This window comes from Schistocerca serialis, chromosome 2 (assembly GCF_023864345.2).
Source record: "Schistocerca serialis cubense isolate TAMUIC-IGC-003099 chromosome 2, iqSchSeri2.2, whole genome shotgun sequence".
NCBI classification, from domain to species: Eukaryota; Metazoa; Arthropoda; class Insecta; order Orthoptera; family Acrididae; genus Schistocerca; species Schistocerca serialis.
In genome coordinates, this window is record NC_064639.1 from 476,099,528 (window position 1) to 476,115,622 (window position 16,095).

At 43.0% G+C, this 16,095-nt stretch overlaps 1 protein-coding gene across 1 annotated transcript in view; it reads right to left on the minus strand.

The window, feature by feature from the left end:
* Positions 1–16,095, minus strand: part of LOC126457400 (bifunctional methylenetetrahydrofolate dehydrogenase/cyclohydrolase, mitochondrial) — a 36,434-nt gene that overhangs the window by 10,762 nt on the left and 9,577 nt on the right. The window contains exons 6-7 of the mRNA XM_050093660.1: positions 14,310–14,417; positions 9,566–9,691 (exon numbers count right to left, since the gene is read on the minus strand). Coding sequence (XP_049949617.1) covers positions 9,566–9,691; positions 14,310–14,417 — 234 coding nt within the window. The remainder of the gene's footprint in view (positions 1–9,565; positions 9,692–14,309; positions 14,418–16,095) is intronic.

Sequence of the window (16,095 nt, forward strand, 5' to 3'; positions counted from 1 at the left end):
ACGGCACAGCGGACACACCAGGAACCGCGGTGTTGGCCGTCGAATGGCGCTAGCTGCGCAGCATTTGTGCACCGCCGCCGTCAGTGTCAGCCAGTTTGCCGTGGCATACGGAGCTCCATCGCAGTCTTTAACACTGGTAGCATGCCGCGACAACGTGGACGTGAACCGTATGTGCAGTTGACGGACTTTGAGCGAGGGCGTATAGTGGGCATGCGGGAGGCCGGGTGGACGTACCGCCGAATTGCTCAACACGTGGGGCGTGAGGTCTCCACAGTACATCGATGTTGTCGCCAGTGGTCGGCGGAAGGTGCACGTGCCCGTCGACCTGGGACCGGACCGCAGCGACGCACGGATGCACGCCAAGACCGTAGGATCCTACGCAGTGCCGTAGGGGACCGCACCGCCACTTCCCAGCAAATTAGGGACACTGTTGCTCCTGGGGTATCGGCGAGGACCATTCGCAACCGTCTCCATGAAGCTGGGCTACGGTCCCGCACACCGTTAGGCCGTCTTCCGCTCACGCCCCAACATCGTGCAGCCCGCCTCCAGTGGTGTCGCGACAGGCGTGAATGGAGGGACGAATGGAGACGTGTCGTCTTCAGCGATGAGAGTCGCTTCTGCCTTGGTGCCAATGATGGTCGTATGCGTGTTTGGCGCCATGCAGGTGAGCGCCACAATCAGGACTGCATACGACCGAGGCACACAGGGCCAACACCCGGCATCATGGTGTGGGGAGCGATCTCCTACACTGGCCGTACACCACTGGTGATCGTCGAGGGGACACTGAATAGTGCACGGTACACCCAAACCGTCATCGAACCCATCGTTCTACCATTCCTAGACCGGCAAGGGAACTTGCTGTTCCAACAGGACAATGCACGTCCGCATGTATCCCGTGCCACCCAACGTGCTCTAGAATGTGTAAGTCAACTACCCTGGCCAGCAAGATCTCCGGATCTGTCCCCCATTGAGCATGTTTGGGACTGGATGAAGCGTCGTCTCACGCGGTCTGCACGTCCAGCACGAACGCTGGTCCAACTGAGGCGCCAGGTGGAAATGGCATGGCAAGCCGTTCCACAGGACTACATCCAGCATCTCTATGATCGTCTCCATGGGAGAATAGCAGCCTGCATTGCTGCGAAAGGTGGATATACACTGTACTAGTGCCGACATTGTGCATGCTCTGTTGCCTGTGTCTATGTGCCTGTGGTTCTGTCAGTGTGATCATGTGATGTATCTGACCCCAGGAATGTGTCAATAAAGTTTCCCCTTCCTGGGACAATGAATTCACGGTGTTCTTATTTCAATTTCCAGGAGTGTAGATGGATCTAAAGAATTGTATGATTTAAAAAAAAAAAATCCTAACTATTATGTTATTTGAGAGATGTTTAAGAACAACATACTGTTGGAAAGTGCAAACTCTCGAGTTTTACATGGTTCCCACTAGGTAGCAGGAATTTGTACCCACTTCAGTTCTAGTAGAAATGGTGTTGGGACAACAGAAAGGGTTTTGTGTTCTTTGTTTTGCGTAGTGCGTGTCAGTAATGACCGTTCAGAAAGACTTTCTTACTATGTACGGTGTAGATCCTCTTACAGCACAGAGCATGATAAAATGCCACGAACAAGTTGTTTGTGTAAAGGCAAATCGCTGGGTCATCCCCAAGTGTGACACAGACGCCAAACGTATCCGCCATAGTTTCACAAGGAGTCCCCAGAAATCTGTTTACTGTGCAGCTCAACATGCTCCTGATGTCCGTCTGCAGTATGTTGTGTCGATATTTAAATGTGAAACCATACAAAATTCAGCTACTGCAAGCTCTTCATGAATGTGACATGACAATGTGTGGAGTTCTGTAATTTTGTCCTTGGAAAGGTGGAGGATGACAGTTTCCTTCCATGCTTAGTGTTTAGTGTCAAGGCAACAGTCCATTTAAGTGCAAAGGTGATCCATCATAATGTAAGAATATGGGGTACATAATAACCATATGAAGTTGTACAACATGAGAGGGACTCTAAAAAATTTAATTTGTTTTGTGCAGTTTCATGGGAAACTGTGTATGGTCCATTTTTCTTTGGCGAGAACACTGCTACACATCTCTATATACTTGAGAACTTTCTTTTCCCACATTTGGAGACTAATTCAAATGACTTCATTTAGCAACAGGATGAAGCACCGCAACATTGGCATCTGGAAGGGATGGAATTTTTAAAGCAAAGGGTTACTGAACGATGCATCAGTCACACTGGACCAAATTATTCAGCCTTACACTACTGGCCTCCATGGTCACCAGACCTGACAGTATGTGATTATTTCTTATCGGGGTTTATAAAAGACTGTTTACGTGCCTCCATTATTAAGAACAATGGATGAATTGAGATATTGCATAACAGCAGCTGTGGAAGCTGTAACTCAAGACATGCTCGCTGCAGTGTGGGAACAATCTGAATACCGCATTGACATATATGGTGCACTTCAAGGGGGCATTTTGAACACCTATAAAAAAGGTATGAAGGAGGGGGAAAAAAAAAGTTTCCCATTCATTAAAAAAAAAAAAAAAAAAAAAAAAAAATTTCATTGTATATGTTTATTACTTTTAGAAATATAGACGTTCCAAATCAGATGATTTTTTTTTATACACTTTGTATGTTGGATTTAATGGCAGTGAATAGACTTTACGTCTTTGAGGATGTCCATCTTGAAACTGGTATCAGTGATCAAGATGCGATTGTGGCAACAATGATGACCGAAGTACAAAGGACGACTAAAACAAGCAGGAAGATATGTATGTTCAGTAAACTAGACAAAAAATCTAGTTGTGTCCTATCTCAATGAAGAACCTGAAACTTTCAGCACAGGGTAGAAGCATGTAGAGGAACTCTGGCTTAAGTTTAAAAGAATAGCTGAACATGCACTGGATAGATACATACCTAACAGAGCAGTCCATTTTGGGAGGGAACCTCCATGGTATACAGTCACTGTAGAGAAACTTCTAAAGAAACAGGTCACTGCATAATAGGTGTAAAATGAAGTGTCTGGCTGTAGACAGAGATATACTGAATGAAACACATTTGGTCAAAAGAGCAATGTGTAATGCCTTCAATGACCATTGTAGCAGAATACAGTCAAGTTATCTTTCAGAAACCCTAACAAATTCTGGTCATATTTAAATGCTGTTAGTAGCACCAAAGTCAATGGCCAGTCTCTACAGCATGTGACAGGAACTGAAAGCACAAGCTGGAATTCTTAATCCCAGCTTCAAGTGTTCCTTTACAAAAGAAAATCCAGGAGAATTACCCCAATTTAATTCCCATACACTGAAAAGATGAATGAAATAAATATTATTTTCAGTGGTGTTGAGAAACAGCTGAAGCCGTTAAAATTGAACTAGCTCCAGGCCCTGATGGAATCCCTGTCAGATTTTATGCTGATCATAAATCCCTCCAACAAAAAACTGTGCTCAGTTCTTGGAAAAGGCACAGGTCACCTGTCCACAAGAAGGGTAGTAGAAGTGATCCACGAAACTACCATCCAATCGCCCCGACATTGATTTGTTGTAGAATCTTAGGACATATTCCGAGCTTAAACAAAATGAGGTATCTTTAACAGAATGAACACCTCAATGGCAGCCAGCATCGATTCATTTTTTGGAATCACGTGAAATACAACCCGTACTTTTCTCACAAGACATACTGAAAGCTTTGGTTGAAGGCAGTCACGTAGATGCAGTATTTCTTGATGGCCAAAAAGCATTTGACTCAGTACCACATCTATGTTTATTGTTAAAAGTATCATCATATGGGGTATCAAGTGAAATTTGTGGCTGGATTGAGGACTTTTTGATAGCGACAACGCAACATGTTATCTTGGATGGAGGGTCATCGTCACATGTAGAAGTGTGTTGGGACACTTGCTGTTCACGTTTTATTTTAATACATTAGGAATAATATTAGTGGTTCATGGTGTGGGTTCCTGTAGTCATGTCCTAGTTCATGAACCACGGGCAACGTTTGAGTGGCCAAGTAAGTGGTCCCGACAGTTGGGATACCAGTTACTTTGGAATAAGGCTGGGCATCTTGGACATATTCTGAGTTGTGGTCACCTTTGTGCTCATACGGCAAAGACTACCAAATCCACCGGTTAGTTCCTCAGCCATTAGGGGTAAAACCCAATGGGACTCGGGGCAAGTAAGGCTAGCAACCTGCTTCCCTGGTACTTTAAATATGATGCTGGCAACAATCAGAGCAAAATGCCTCGGACCTTTGGAGGTGACGGAGTCCCACCTCTAACTGACAAACCAGGGACTCCTAAGATACGACTTGGCAAACAAATGGTAATGAGATGGGGAGCTATTAATATCAATGGGGGCTACTCTGGGAAGAAGGTAGAGCTGGCAGAGGCTGCAAGTAAGATGGGGCTGGACGTTTTAGCTGTTAGTGACATTCGGGTAAGGGGTGAGAAAGAAGAGGAAGTGGGAGAATACAAGGTCTACCTGTCAGGAGTCAAAGCAGGAATAGCACAATGGGGTGTAGGGCTTTACATCAGGAAAGAAATGGAACCCAGCACAGTTGCAATAAGGTATGTAAACGAACGATTGATGTGGATAGATTTGACAGTGTCTAGCAAGAAAATTAGGATTGTGTCAGTATATTCGCATTGTGAAGGGACAGATAAAGATAAGTTGGATATTTTTTATGAGGCACTCGGTGATGTAGTTGTTAGAGTAAAGGACAAGGACAGTGTTCTGCTCATGGGTGATTTTAATGCCAGGATTGGAAATCGAACAGAAGGGTATGAAAAGATTATGGGTAAATTTGGAGAGGATATGGAGGCCAACAGGAACGGGAAACAACTCTTGGATTTCTGTGCCAGTATGGGCTTAGTAATCACAAACTCCTTTTTTAAACATAAGAACATTCACCGGTATCTTGGGAAAGCAGGGGAACCAGATCTGTCATTGACTATATAATAACAGATCAGGAATTCAGGAAGGCTGTTAGGGACACACGTGTATTCAGGGGATTCTTTGATGACACTGATCATTATTTAATCTGCAGTGAAATTGGGATTGTGAGGCTGAAAGAGCAGGAGGTCAGGTCCATATGTAGGAGGATAAGAGTGGAGAAACTTCAGGATAAGGAAATCAGGTACAAGTACATAACAGCGATCTCAGAAAGGTACCAGTTAGTTGAATGTAGTCAATTACAGTCAGTGTAAAAGGAATGGACAAGGTCAGGGACACAGTACTAGAAGTGGCTAAAGAATGTCTTGGAACAGTAATGTGTAAAAGTAGGATGAAGCAAACAGCTTGGTGGAATGACACAGTCAAGGCAGCCTGTAAAAGGAAAAAGAAGGCATATCAAAAATGGCTACATACTAGAACTCAGGTAGACAGAGAAAGTTATGTTGAAGAAAGAAACAAAGCCAAACAGATAATTGCAGCATCCAAGAAGAAATTGGAAACAGGTTGGAGATTATGGGTCAAGCTGCTGGAAAACCATTCTGGAGTGTAATTAGCAATCTTCGAAAGGGAGGTAAGAAGGAAATGACAAGTATTTTGGACTGGTCAGGAAAACTGCTGGTGAATCCTGTGGATGCCTTGGGCAGATGGAGGGAATATTTTGAAAAGTTGCTCAATGTAGGTGAAAATACGTTCAGTAATTTTTAGATTTCGAGGTACAATGGGAGAGGAATGATGATGGAAATAGGATCACATTTGAGGAAGTGCAGAAAACTGTCAATAGATTGCAGTGCAATAAAGCAGCTGGGGTGGATGAAATTAAGTGGGAACTCATCAAATACAGTGGAATGTCAGGTCTTAAATGGCTACACAGGATAATCGAAATGGCCTGGGAGTCAGGACAGGTTCCATCAGACTGGACAAAAGTAGTAATCGCACCAATCTTTAAACATGGAAACAGAAAAGATCGTAACAACTACAGAGGTATCTCTTTAATCAGCATTGTGGGTAAAATCTTCTCTGGTATTGTTGAAAGGGAAGTGCGAGTATTTAATTGAGGACCAATTGGATGAAAATCAGTGTGGGTTTAGGCCTCTTAGAGGTTGTCAAGATCAGATCTTTAGCTTACGGCAAATAATGGAGAAGTGTTGTGAGTGGAAGAGGGAATTGTATCTATGCTTTATCAATCTAGAAAAGGCATATGACCGGATTCCTAGGAGGAAGTTATTGTCTGTTCTACGAGATTATGGAATAGGAGGCAAACTTTTGCAAGCAATTAAAGGTCTTTACATGGCTAGTCAGGCAGCAGTTAGAGTTGACGGTAAATTGAGTTCATGGTTCAGAGTAGCATCACGGGTAGGACAAGGCTGCAACCTGTCTCGACTGTTGTTAATATTATTTATGGATCATATGTTGAAAACAATAGACTGGCTGGGTGAGATTAAGATATGTAAACACAAAATAAGCAGTCTTGCATATGCAGATGACTTAGTTGTGATGGCAGATTCGATTGAAAGTTTGCAAAGTAATATTTCAGAGCTAGATCAGAAATTTAAGGACTATTGTATGAAGATTAGCATCTCCAAAACGAAAGTAATGTCAGTGGGAAAGAAATATAAACGGATTGAGTGCCAAATAGGAGGAACAAAGTTAGAACAGGTGGACAGTTTCAAGTACTTAGGATGCATATTCTCACAGGATGGCAACATGGTGAAAGAACTGGAAGCGAGGTGTAGCAAAGCTAATGCAGTGAGCGCTCAGCTACGATCTACTCTCTTCTGCAAGAAGGAAGTCAGTACCAAGACTAAGTTGTCTGTGCACCGTCCAATCTTTCGACCAACTTTGTTGTATGGGAGCGAAAGCTGGGTGGATTCAGATTACGTTATCAACAAGGTTGAGGTTATGCATATGAAAGTAGATAGGATGATTGCAGGTACTAGTAGATGTGAACAACGGTGGGAGGGTGTGCACAATGAGGAAATCAAAGAAAAGCTGGGAATGAACTCTATAGATATAGCAGTCAGGGTGAACAGGCTTAGATGGTGGGGTCATGTTACACGCATGGGAGAAGCAAGGTTACCCAAGAGACTCATGGGTTCAGCAGTAGAGGGTAGGAGGAGTCGGGGCAGACCAAGGAGAAGGTACTTGGATTCGGTTAAGAATGATTTTGAAGTAATAGGTTTAACATCAGAAGAGGCACCAATATTAGCACTGAATAGGGGATCATGGAGGAATTTTATAAGTGGGCTATGCTCCAGACTGAATGCTGAAAGGCATAATCAGTCTTTGATGATGATGATGATGATGATGAGGAGGAGGAGGAATAATATTAATGGTTAACACAGACTTTTTGCATATGATGCAGTTATCTATGATGGAGAACTATCTGAAAGAAGCTGCATACATATTCAGTCAGATCTTGATAAGATTTCAAAGTGGTGGAATGATTGACAACCACTTTTAAATGTTCAGAAATGTAAAACTGTGCACTTCACAATCCAAAAAATTTAGCATTTTATGACTATACTATCAATGAGTCACTGCTGGAATTCGCCAACTCTCACAAATATCTGGTTGTAACACTTTGTACAGATATGAAATGGAATAATCACACAGGCTCAGTTGTGGGTAAAGCACATGGTAGACTTTAGATGTTTGGTAGAATAACGGGGAAGTGGAATGAATCTACAAAAGATACTTACAAATCACTCATGTGACCAATTCTAGAATACTGCTCACGTGTGTGGGACCCATACCAAACAGGACTGAGAGAGCATTTGAATGTATCCAGAGAAGGGCAGCACAAATGGTCACAGGTTTGAGTCATGGCAGAGTGTGACAGAGATACTAAAGGAACTGAACTGGAAGACTCGAAGATCCTGAGAAAGTCTACTAAAGTTTCAAGGACAGGCTTTACGCGATTAAGAATATACTACAACCCCCTGCATATCACTCACATAGGGATTGTGAGGACAAGATTAGGATAATTACTGTAAGGGGAAGTGATGCAGGTGGTCCACAATAATGTTCATGTAGTTCTCTGCCGACATGATGCCTTCGATTAAAACTCACACACTACCCCCCCCCCCCCCCCCGCCCGCCACACACACACACACACACACACACACACACACACACACACACACACACACACACACACACACACAAATGAGCCAAAACATTACCACCTATTTAATAATGTGTTGTTCCACTTTTCAAACACAGTACAACAGAGATTCTGCTTGGCATGGATTGTACAAGTCTTGACAGGATTCCAGAAGTATGTGGCACCAGACGTGTATGTACAGGTCAAGCAATTCCCACACACCATGAGAGGGTGGTTTGCAGGCACACAGCTGCCACCCAGTATGTTTTCCAATGGGTATACATCTGGCATATTTGCTGGCTAAGACATCAATGTGAGTTCAATATAAAGCTCCTCAAACAACAATAGCATGATTCTGACCTTGCAAAATGGACAGTTATCTTGCTGGAAGATGTCATAACCGTAGGGGGAAGTGATTCAGCTGGTCCACAATAATGTTCATGTAGTTCGCTGCCAACATGATGCCTTTGATTACCACCACAAATAACATAGAAGACCAACTCAGGGTACTCCCACAGCATAATTCTGCTCTCACCAACCTGCATCTGTGGCTCAGTGCATGTTTTGTATAACCATTCTCCTGGATGACTGTGTGTAAAGACCTAACAATCTACCTGGTGTAACGAGATATGCAATTCATTCAACAGGTGACATGGTTATACTGATCCACAGTGAAATCTCAGTGACATTGTGCCCACTGCAATCATAACTGATAATGTTATTGGGTCAACATAGGAACACACAGGGATCATGTGACATGGAACTCCATGTTCAACAATGGCCTTTGAATGGAGTGCTCTGAAACACTTTTGCCTGCATGAGCCTTGTACTCTTATCTGATCTGCCACAGATCGCTGCCTACTCTGGATTACATATTGGGGGAACCTCCAACCTCTACATTTTATCATGATGTCATCCAATACCATAAGCCCTACGGGCTTCATCCTTCAACCATTTTCCTTAGCTGCTCACAACAGAAGTATGCTAACAGGTGACCAGCTTCGCCATTTCAGAGATTCTTGTTTCCAGTTACAGCACCACAACAATGTGCCCTTTGTCAAAAGTCACTTATCAGTGGATTTCCATATTTGCAACACATATTTTCGCTATAATGATTGCCCATTTGCCTCTCTTTTGCTTACATTCTTTCCTTACTGCATCATGCACCTGCAACACCACCAGGAGGCATTCAACCTCACAGTGGGCAGTGATAACGTTTTTGCACATCAGTGTATACGACTCTCCTCCTTTAAGGTAACTGATACCTGTGATGGTAGTATGGGTTTGTAGCCTCATTATTAAAATTTGAATAATTACTAAATCATGGTTGGGCAGTTGCCACAGGCAGGACAAACAACAAATGTAAAATAAGGGATTCTCTATATTAACAAACCAAACTTCAATGCACTGACTTCTAGTCCTTGCAATATATTAGCACCATCAAACACAAAAACACAAGCAAAGATCCAGTTCTACCATTTTTTTAACTAACACTGCTTACCTTCATAGTCAACATCACCAACTAGTTTTGATTTTCCAGTTTTAACATCCTTTATTCTTGTAATTCCAACATCAATGACACAACAACCTTTCTTCACCATATCTGCCCGTATTAAATTTGGAACACCTGAAATGCAGTTAATACATATTTGAAAAACTCTGCAGTCAATAAGTCATTCACCTTGTATTAAATGATTTTTACAATCTAGTAAAACAAAAATAGAAGTTCTGATGTGAGCAGCAATCCATGGTGGTTGGTGGGTATAAGGAAGAGGCATGAGTTAGGAAGGGGGAAGGATAGCGGGGTGGGGGTGGGGGAAGGTGGCGTGCTACTTGCGAGAGCATGCAGGGATGTGGTGGGGACAGGATAGGACTGCTGGGTGTACAGTCAGGATGTTGTTTTGAGGTTGAGGGAGAAAGGGGGGGGAGGGAAGGAGGGAGGGAGGAGAGGCAGCAAGGAGCAGAAAAGGGAGAGGGGAGAACTAGAGAAGAGAAGAACCTTTAGATGGCATTGGTGGAATAGAAGGCGAGGGCTGTGCTGGATTGGGAGCAGGGAAGGAGCTGGAAAACAGTGATTAGCAGAGGGAGGGGCTGGGGGAGATTATAAGAATGGAGGATATGTTGTAGGGAGAGTTCCCATCTGTGCATTTCAGAAAATGCTAATGTTGATAGGAAGGATCCATTTGACAAATGCTGTAAAGCAGTCATTGAACTGAACCACAACAAGTTGGGCGGCACGTTCAGCAATTGGGTGGTCCAGCTGTCTTGTCAACAGTTTGGCAGCAGTAGCCATTCATATGAACAGTTACACCCACTGTCCCCTATCTTCACACATATCCACTCACTGACCAGCATCCCACTAATACCATCTTTTCATTATTTCTTTTTAATCTCTGTATTCATGTGCGTTTAGTTTTTTTCTTTTTTTTGCTTTCACTGTCACCCTTAATCCCTCATCAGCTCTCACCATTTTCCCCATTACCTTATCCTTCATCTTTTTTGTGAATTTTTCCACATATTTTTACATGTTTCCTTATATCCCACTAAAGCTTCTTGCTCCTTCCACCTGCACCAATACAAAAAAGTTTCCCTATCCCTAGCCAGAACCTAGTCCCACATACTGTTCCTGCATTATTGCCTAGCTCATGGCATCTACCCGACAACCAAATTACCAATCTCCAGGTGTAGCCTCTCCTTCCACAATGACCTCTATCTCTTCAAATTCTGTCAGGCCATTGCCCTCACCAACCTAATCCTACAAAAATATATAAACCAGGCCCAAACCTCATTGCAACACCTTCTCTCCACCCAAAAAATTCTCCTGTTCTGCAATCCCAAATTCCTAAATCCCATCCCCCAGATTGAAACTCTTGCCCTACTGGAACTAAAGTAGCATGCACAATGCCACCTCAAAAAACCTCTCCAACCTGTTCACCTCCCGTTCCACCTGGACAACCACTCGCAACCAGCTCGATGACAGCCTCCATTGAATCTCTCCCTCATCCCCTCCTTGCTGGCAAACCATGCCTCGCACACATACTACATTTACCACACCCCTCAGAATTTTCCTTCCACCACCATATGGAATCCACAACGAAAACAAATCCAAAACACCGTCATGAACCTGTCCTCCAAAGTCCCTGAGTCCTAAAGAAGCACTGATCCTTTCAAAAGGACTTACCTTCTGCCCCACTCCCAAATTCAATCACTATGGGCTTGTTGAAGACCACCTCTCCTTCTCCAAGTCTGTAGAGCGGAAATACTTTCTGCCACTAACCCTATCACTAAGCCTCAACCTAAAAAAAAACTTGAATCCTGCCCGACTCAGTTCACTCCTCCATCCAACTGTGATCCACCCCCATTGCCCCCGAATCACTCTTTGTTAACTTTCCAGAATTTCCTAACTTTACAGGTCACCTCACTGTCATTCCCCAAATCCCACAACATGGAAACCAACCTCACTCTCCATCACCTAAAAACTGATCTCAGACTTATAATCCTACTTCCAGAAAACAGTACTGTGGTTATGAACCACAAGGATTACCTGGCAAAGGGTCTCCACTAGCCATTTGACACATCCACCTATAAAACCTACCACAGTGACCTAATTTCCAAAATCCATCAGGATCTCCAGTCCTTAGGCCCATCCCACAACCTCTCCTCTGAGTCTATCTGTCTCCTCACCCCACCACTTGCAGTACTCCTATGTGCTTCCTGAAGTTCATGAACTCAACCACCCTGGGTGCCCCATTGTGGCTGGTTACTGCACCCCCACAGAAAGGATCTCTGATCTCATGGACCAACACCTTCAACCTATTACCTGTAACCTACTGCCCCATGCAAAAGACACCAATCATTTCCTCCACCAATTCTTCTCAGTTTCTGATCCTTTACCACCCAGCACTCTGCTCATCAGTGTTGATGCCATCTTTGCACTCCACATTAACATCCTCCATGGCCATACTGCTGCTGAACACTACTTTTCCCAACACCAAATTGATTCTAAACCTAAAACTTCCTTCCTAGTCACCATGACCAACTACAGCCTCCCCCACAATTACTTCTCCTTTGAGGGCGTAACATAAAACAAATCTGTGGTACTGCAATGGGCATCCACGTGACAGCATCCTACGCCAACCTATTTGTGGGTCATGTAGAGGATCATTCATAACCACCCACTATCTCAAACTATTCACCTGGTTCAGATTCACTGATGACATCTTTGTGATTGGACTGAAGATGAGGACAACCTATTCCCATTCCTCAAGAACCTAAACACTTTCTGTCCAATATGCTTCACCTAGACCTCCTCAACCCAACAAGCCACCTTCCTTAATGTTGATCTTGACCTCAAGGATGGCTACATAGTACCTCTGTTCACATCTACCCTACCAAGCATGAACAATACCTCCACTTCGACAGCTGCCACCCATTCCATACCAAGAAGTCCCTTCCACACAGCCTAGCCATCTGTGGCTGTCAAATCTGCAGTAAAGAGCAGTCTCTCTCCAAATATAGTAAGGGTCTCACTGAGGCCTTCACAAACTGACATCACCCTCCCAACCTTGTACAGAAACAGATCTCCCATGCCTTGTCCCTTCAGTCACCTACCACCTCTCACAAGCCTGCTGTCTGGCCACAAAGGAGCACTGCAGTGGAGCAATTGAATCACATTCTCTGCCAGGGTTTAGACCACCTTTCATCATGACCTGAAATGAAGAATATTCTACACATCTACCACCCTCCCTCCCCCCCTTTCCAGTGATATTCTGCCACCCATTGAACCTAAACAATGTCCTTGTGCAGTGCTCGATTTGTGTCAGTACGCACTGGTACCTCTGACAAAAATAAATCTGAACTGCAGATTTTGAAATGTGGTATGACAGAACTTCATATTTTACTAGTGCATATGCTACATTTACATTTCCAAAAGGTGCAAAAAGTGTTAAATTAATGTTTTCAGAAGTCAGTTTCTAACACCCCCTCCTGGAAGACAACAGTATTGGAACCCCCCCCCCCCTTCTAAATCAAACACTGTCCTTGTCCATCCCTACCCCCAATCCCTCACCTCGTGGCTCTTATCCCTGCAATAAACCTACATGCAAGACCTGTCCCATACACCAATTACCGAATAAAAAGTCGGTGAGTAGCAGACTGCTATGGCCAGCAAAGGAGGATGATTGTGTTACACTCTTGTTTTTTGTATAAATAATTTTTTTTGTTTGTCCTACCAGAAAATTAGTAGTAGTAGTAGTAGTAGTAGTAGTAGTAGTATGGAATCAATTATTGCTTGTGCAACCAAATTAACTCAAGCTCCCCAACTAGCTTTTTCAAGACATATTACTCATTACAGTTAATACTTTTCTCAAAATAACTCGCTAATAACAGTTCATAAAAATATGAAACAGCTGGAATAAGCAGTGGAAAAGTGCAGATTACCTCACTTCACGTTATTATGTTTCTGTGTAAATTATTCTATACTAAGTGCCAACAGCAATAAAAACAAAAATCAAGATAGGAAAGGTTCATAGAAATTAAAAAAAAAATGATTACTGTAGTGTAAGAAGATCATTTTTTAACATAGATTGTCACATTATCAATTTTAATCAATCCACTTAGATGGAATAAAATGTGGCATTTTGCTGAAAAGATGAGACTGCTTTACTGAGAAAATTCTGTTCATCAGACTAATATCATTTAAATTAATTTGTCTGTTGAGATAAGTATTGCTAATATATGACACACTGCTGAGCAAAGCTGTCACTCAGGAAGATGGCAGCATTTTCTGTCTGTCTTATTGTTTTGTATGTTTTGCGGGAGGAGGGGGGGTTTCAAATGGCTCTGAGAACTATGGGACTTAACATCTGAGGTCATCAGTCCCCTAGAACTTGGAACTACTTAAACCTGACTAACCTAAGAACATCACACACATCCATGCCCGAGGCAGGATTCGAACCTGTGACCGTAGCGGTCGCGCGGTTCCAGACTGAAGCGCCTAGAACTGCTCGCCCACACCGGCCAGCGGGGGAGGGGGGGGGGGGAGGGGGCAGGAGGTCCATTGCAGCTTTATACAAATAGGAAGGTTGAGGAATACATTTACTACAATGAAGAATAGAAATATGTTATAATTTTTATTTGAAGAATGTCTACCATTCTTTACTGCAAGGTTTGGACTATGTATTAAGGCCTTTAATAGGTGTGTTCCTATTGAATAAAAAGTTTTGGCTTATGTTAAAGTTGCTTACCTGCAGCTGAAACTATTATATCAGCATGTTTTGTCAGTGTAGCAAGCTGTGAAGGTGGTGTATATCTATGACAGATTGTTGTTGTAGCATCCATTGCTGAAGTTTCTCCTGCAACAGAATTTACTTTATGTGCATAGAGATTATAGCATCTATATGTATATACACAAAGTTTTATATTTCCAGTGACTAGAACAGCTACTAAATAACTTTAGAAAAATTATATTAAAAAAATGCAATCAAATAAAAACCGCACATGTTCAACGGTTCTAACCATCATATTACACTTCTAATCCCACTCAGTAACACAAAGGTGCAGTGGCATTATTCAAATTAAGATGTCTGAAAGGAAAGGGCTTTTTTTTTGTATTTTATCACAATTAACAATCACATTTAGAAGTCAAATACAAAGGATTTCAAAATTAAAAGAGCACCTTTCACATTTTTATTACAGAAAAAAAATAAAAATAATGATTATGTCTTCTCTGGTTATCAGCTGAGTTAAGGCAGTGTCCTGTGGCAACATTTCAACAAAGTTCCTAAAAGTTCCTACTCGTGATCTTCAGGCAAAATATTGGACTCATGTCCATTGCTTGTCTTTATAGCCACTGGACTATAAGTTCCTCTGCCTCATCTGCAATGGCTGTGCCAATCATGCATCTTCGGAACCGATGTCACAGACGGTGAAGAGAGCTGCAGATGGTAGTGAAGAAGCATTCTCAGAGCACTGGAGGGTCAAATCATCACATACTAGCTGTCTATTCCATCTGCTGCCATGGTCATCTTTGGAAACTACTATCCTGGTTGATAAGATCATCATGAACCTATATCTTCACTGGCTCTTGACGATTGAGCCCCGGAACCTGTCTCCTGTTGCACATGTTTCATGTTCTGCACAGCACCCTGGTCTGTTCTAAGTTAAACGCACTACCTTTGTTGAGGCTGTGCTCTGCTGTCCATAATCCTGGCAATCTCGGCCACATAGGGAAAGAACACCAGACACTTTGTGTCTTCGTCCAGGTCATCATCTTTCTTCTTCTCACTTGGCTGGAGAGTGCGTCTTACCTGTGTCTTCGAGCAGCCTTTCCTGTGAGAGATTTCCCTCACAAGTGCTGCAATTCAAGAGTGTAGACTCTCCTTGTCACTTATGTCTCACATTCTATGCACCAAGATAGTGAGCATAGATTTCAGTTGTGCTGGATGGTGGCAGCTACTGGTGTTTTGGTACAGCTGCCACCATCCAGCACAAGAGATATATGTGGTTACAACCTTGGTGCACAGAGTACAAGGGAACAAGGAGCGTCTACCCAACAAGTTACATCATCCTCGGGAAACCTTTCACAATAACAGCTACTCAGAGATATGATCTACAGCCAAGCAAGGAAATAACCTGGAAGAAGAGTAACCAACTGGCATTCCTTCCACATGCTGGATCAGCCAGGGCCAGAACTGCCAGAATTCTGGAGAAAAATAATGTCAAAACCATTCCCACCTAAAACCAAAACTACGCTCAGCTCAATGAAAGACAGATTAGGACTACCATCGTATGGAGTCAATAGCATCAATTGCTATCGTGACAAACAATACATCGACCAGATGCAATGGTGTATTTCACAGTGCTATTCAGAATGTGGAAAGTGTTAACCTTGGCCAAACAAACAAATCTGTAGTCACAGAGCTCAGCATCAATGAAGGTAATATGTTTCACTTTGAACGTAGCAGGGTGCTGTGCCAGGCGAATGGGTTCTGTGATGATTACCAAAGAGGCAGTTCAGACACAGGTCCATGA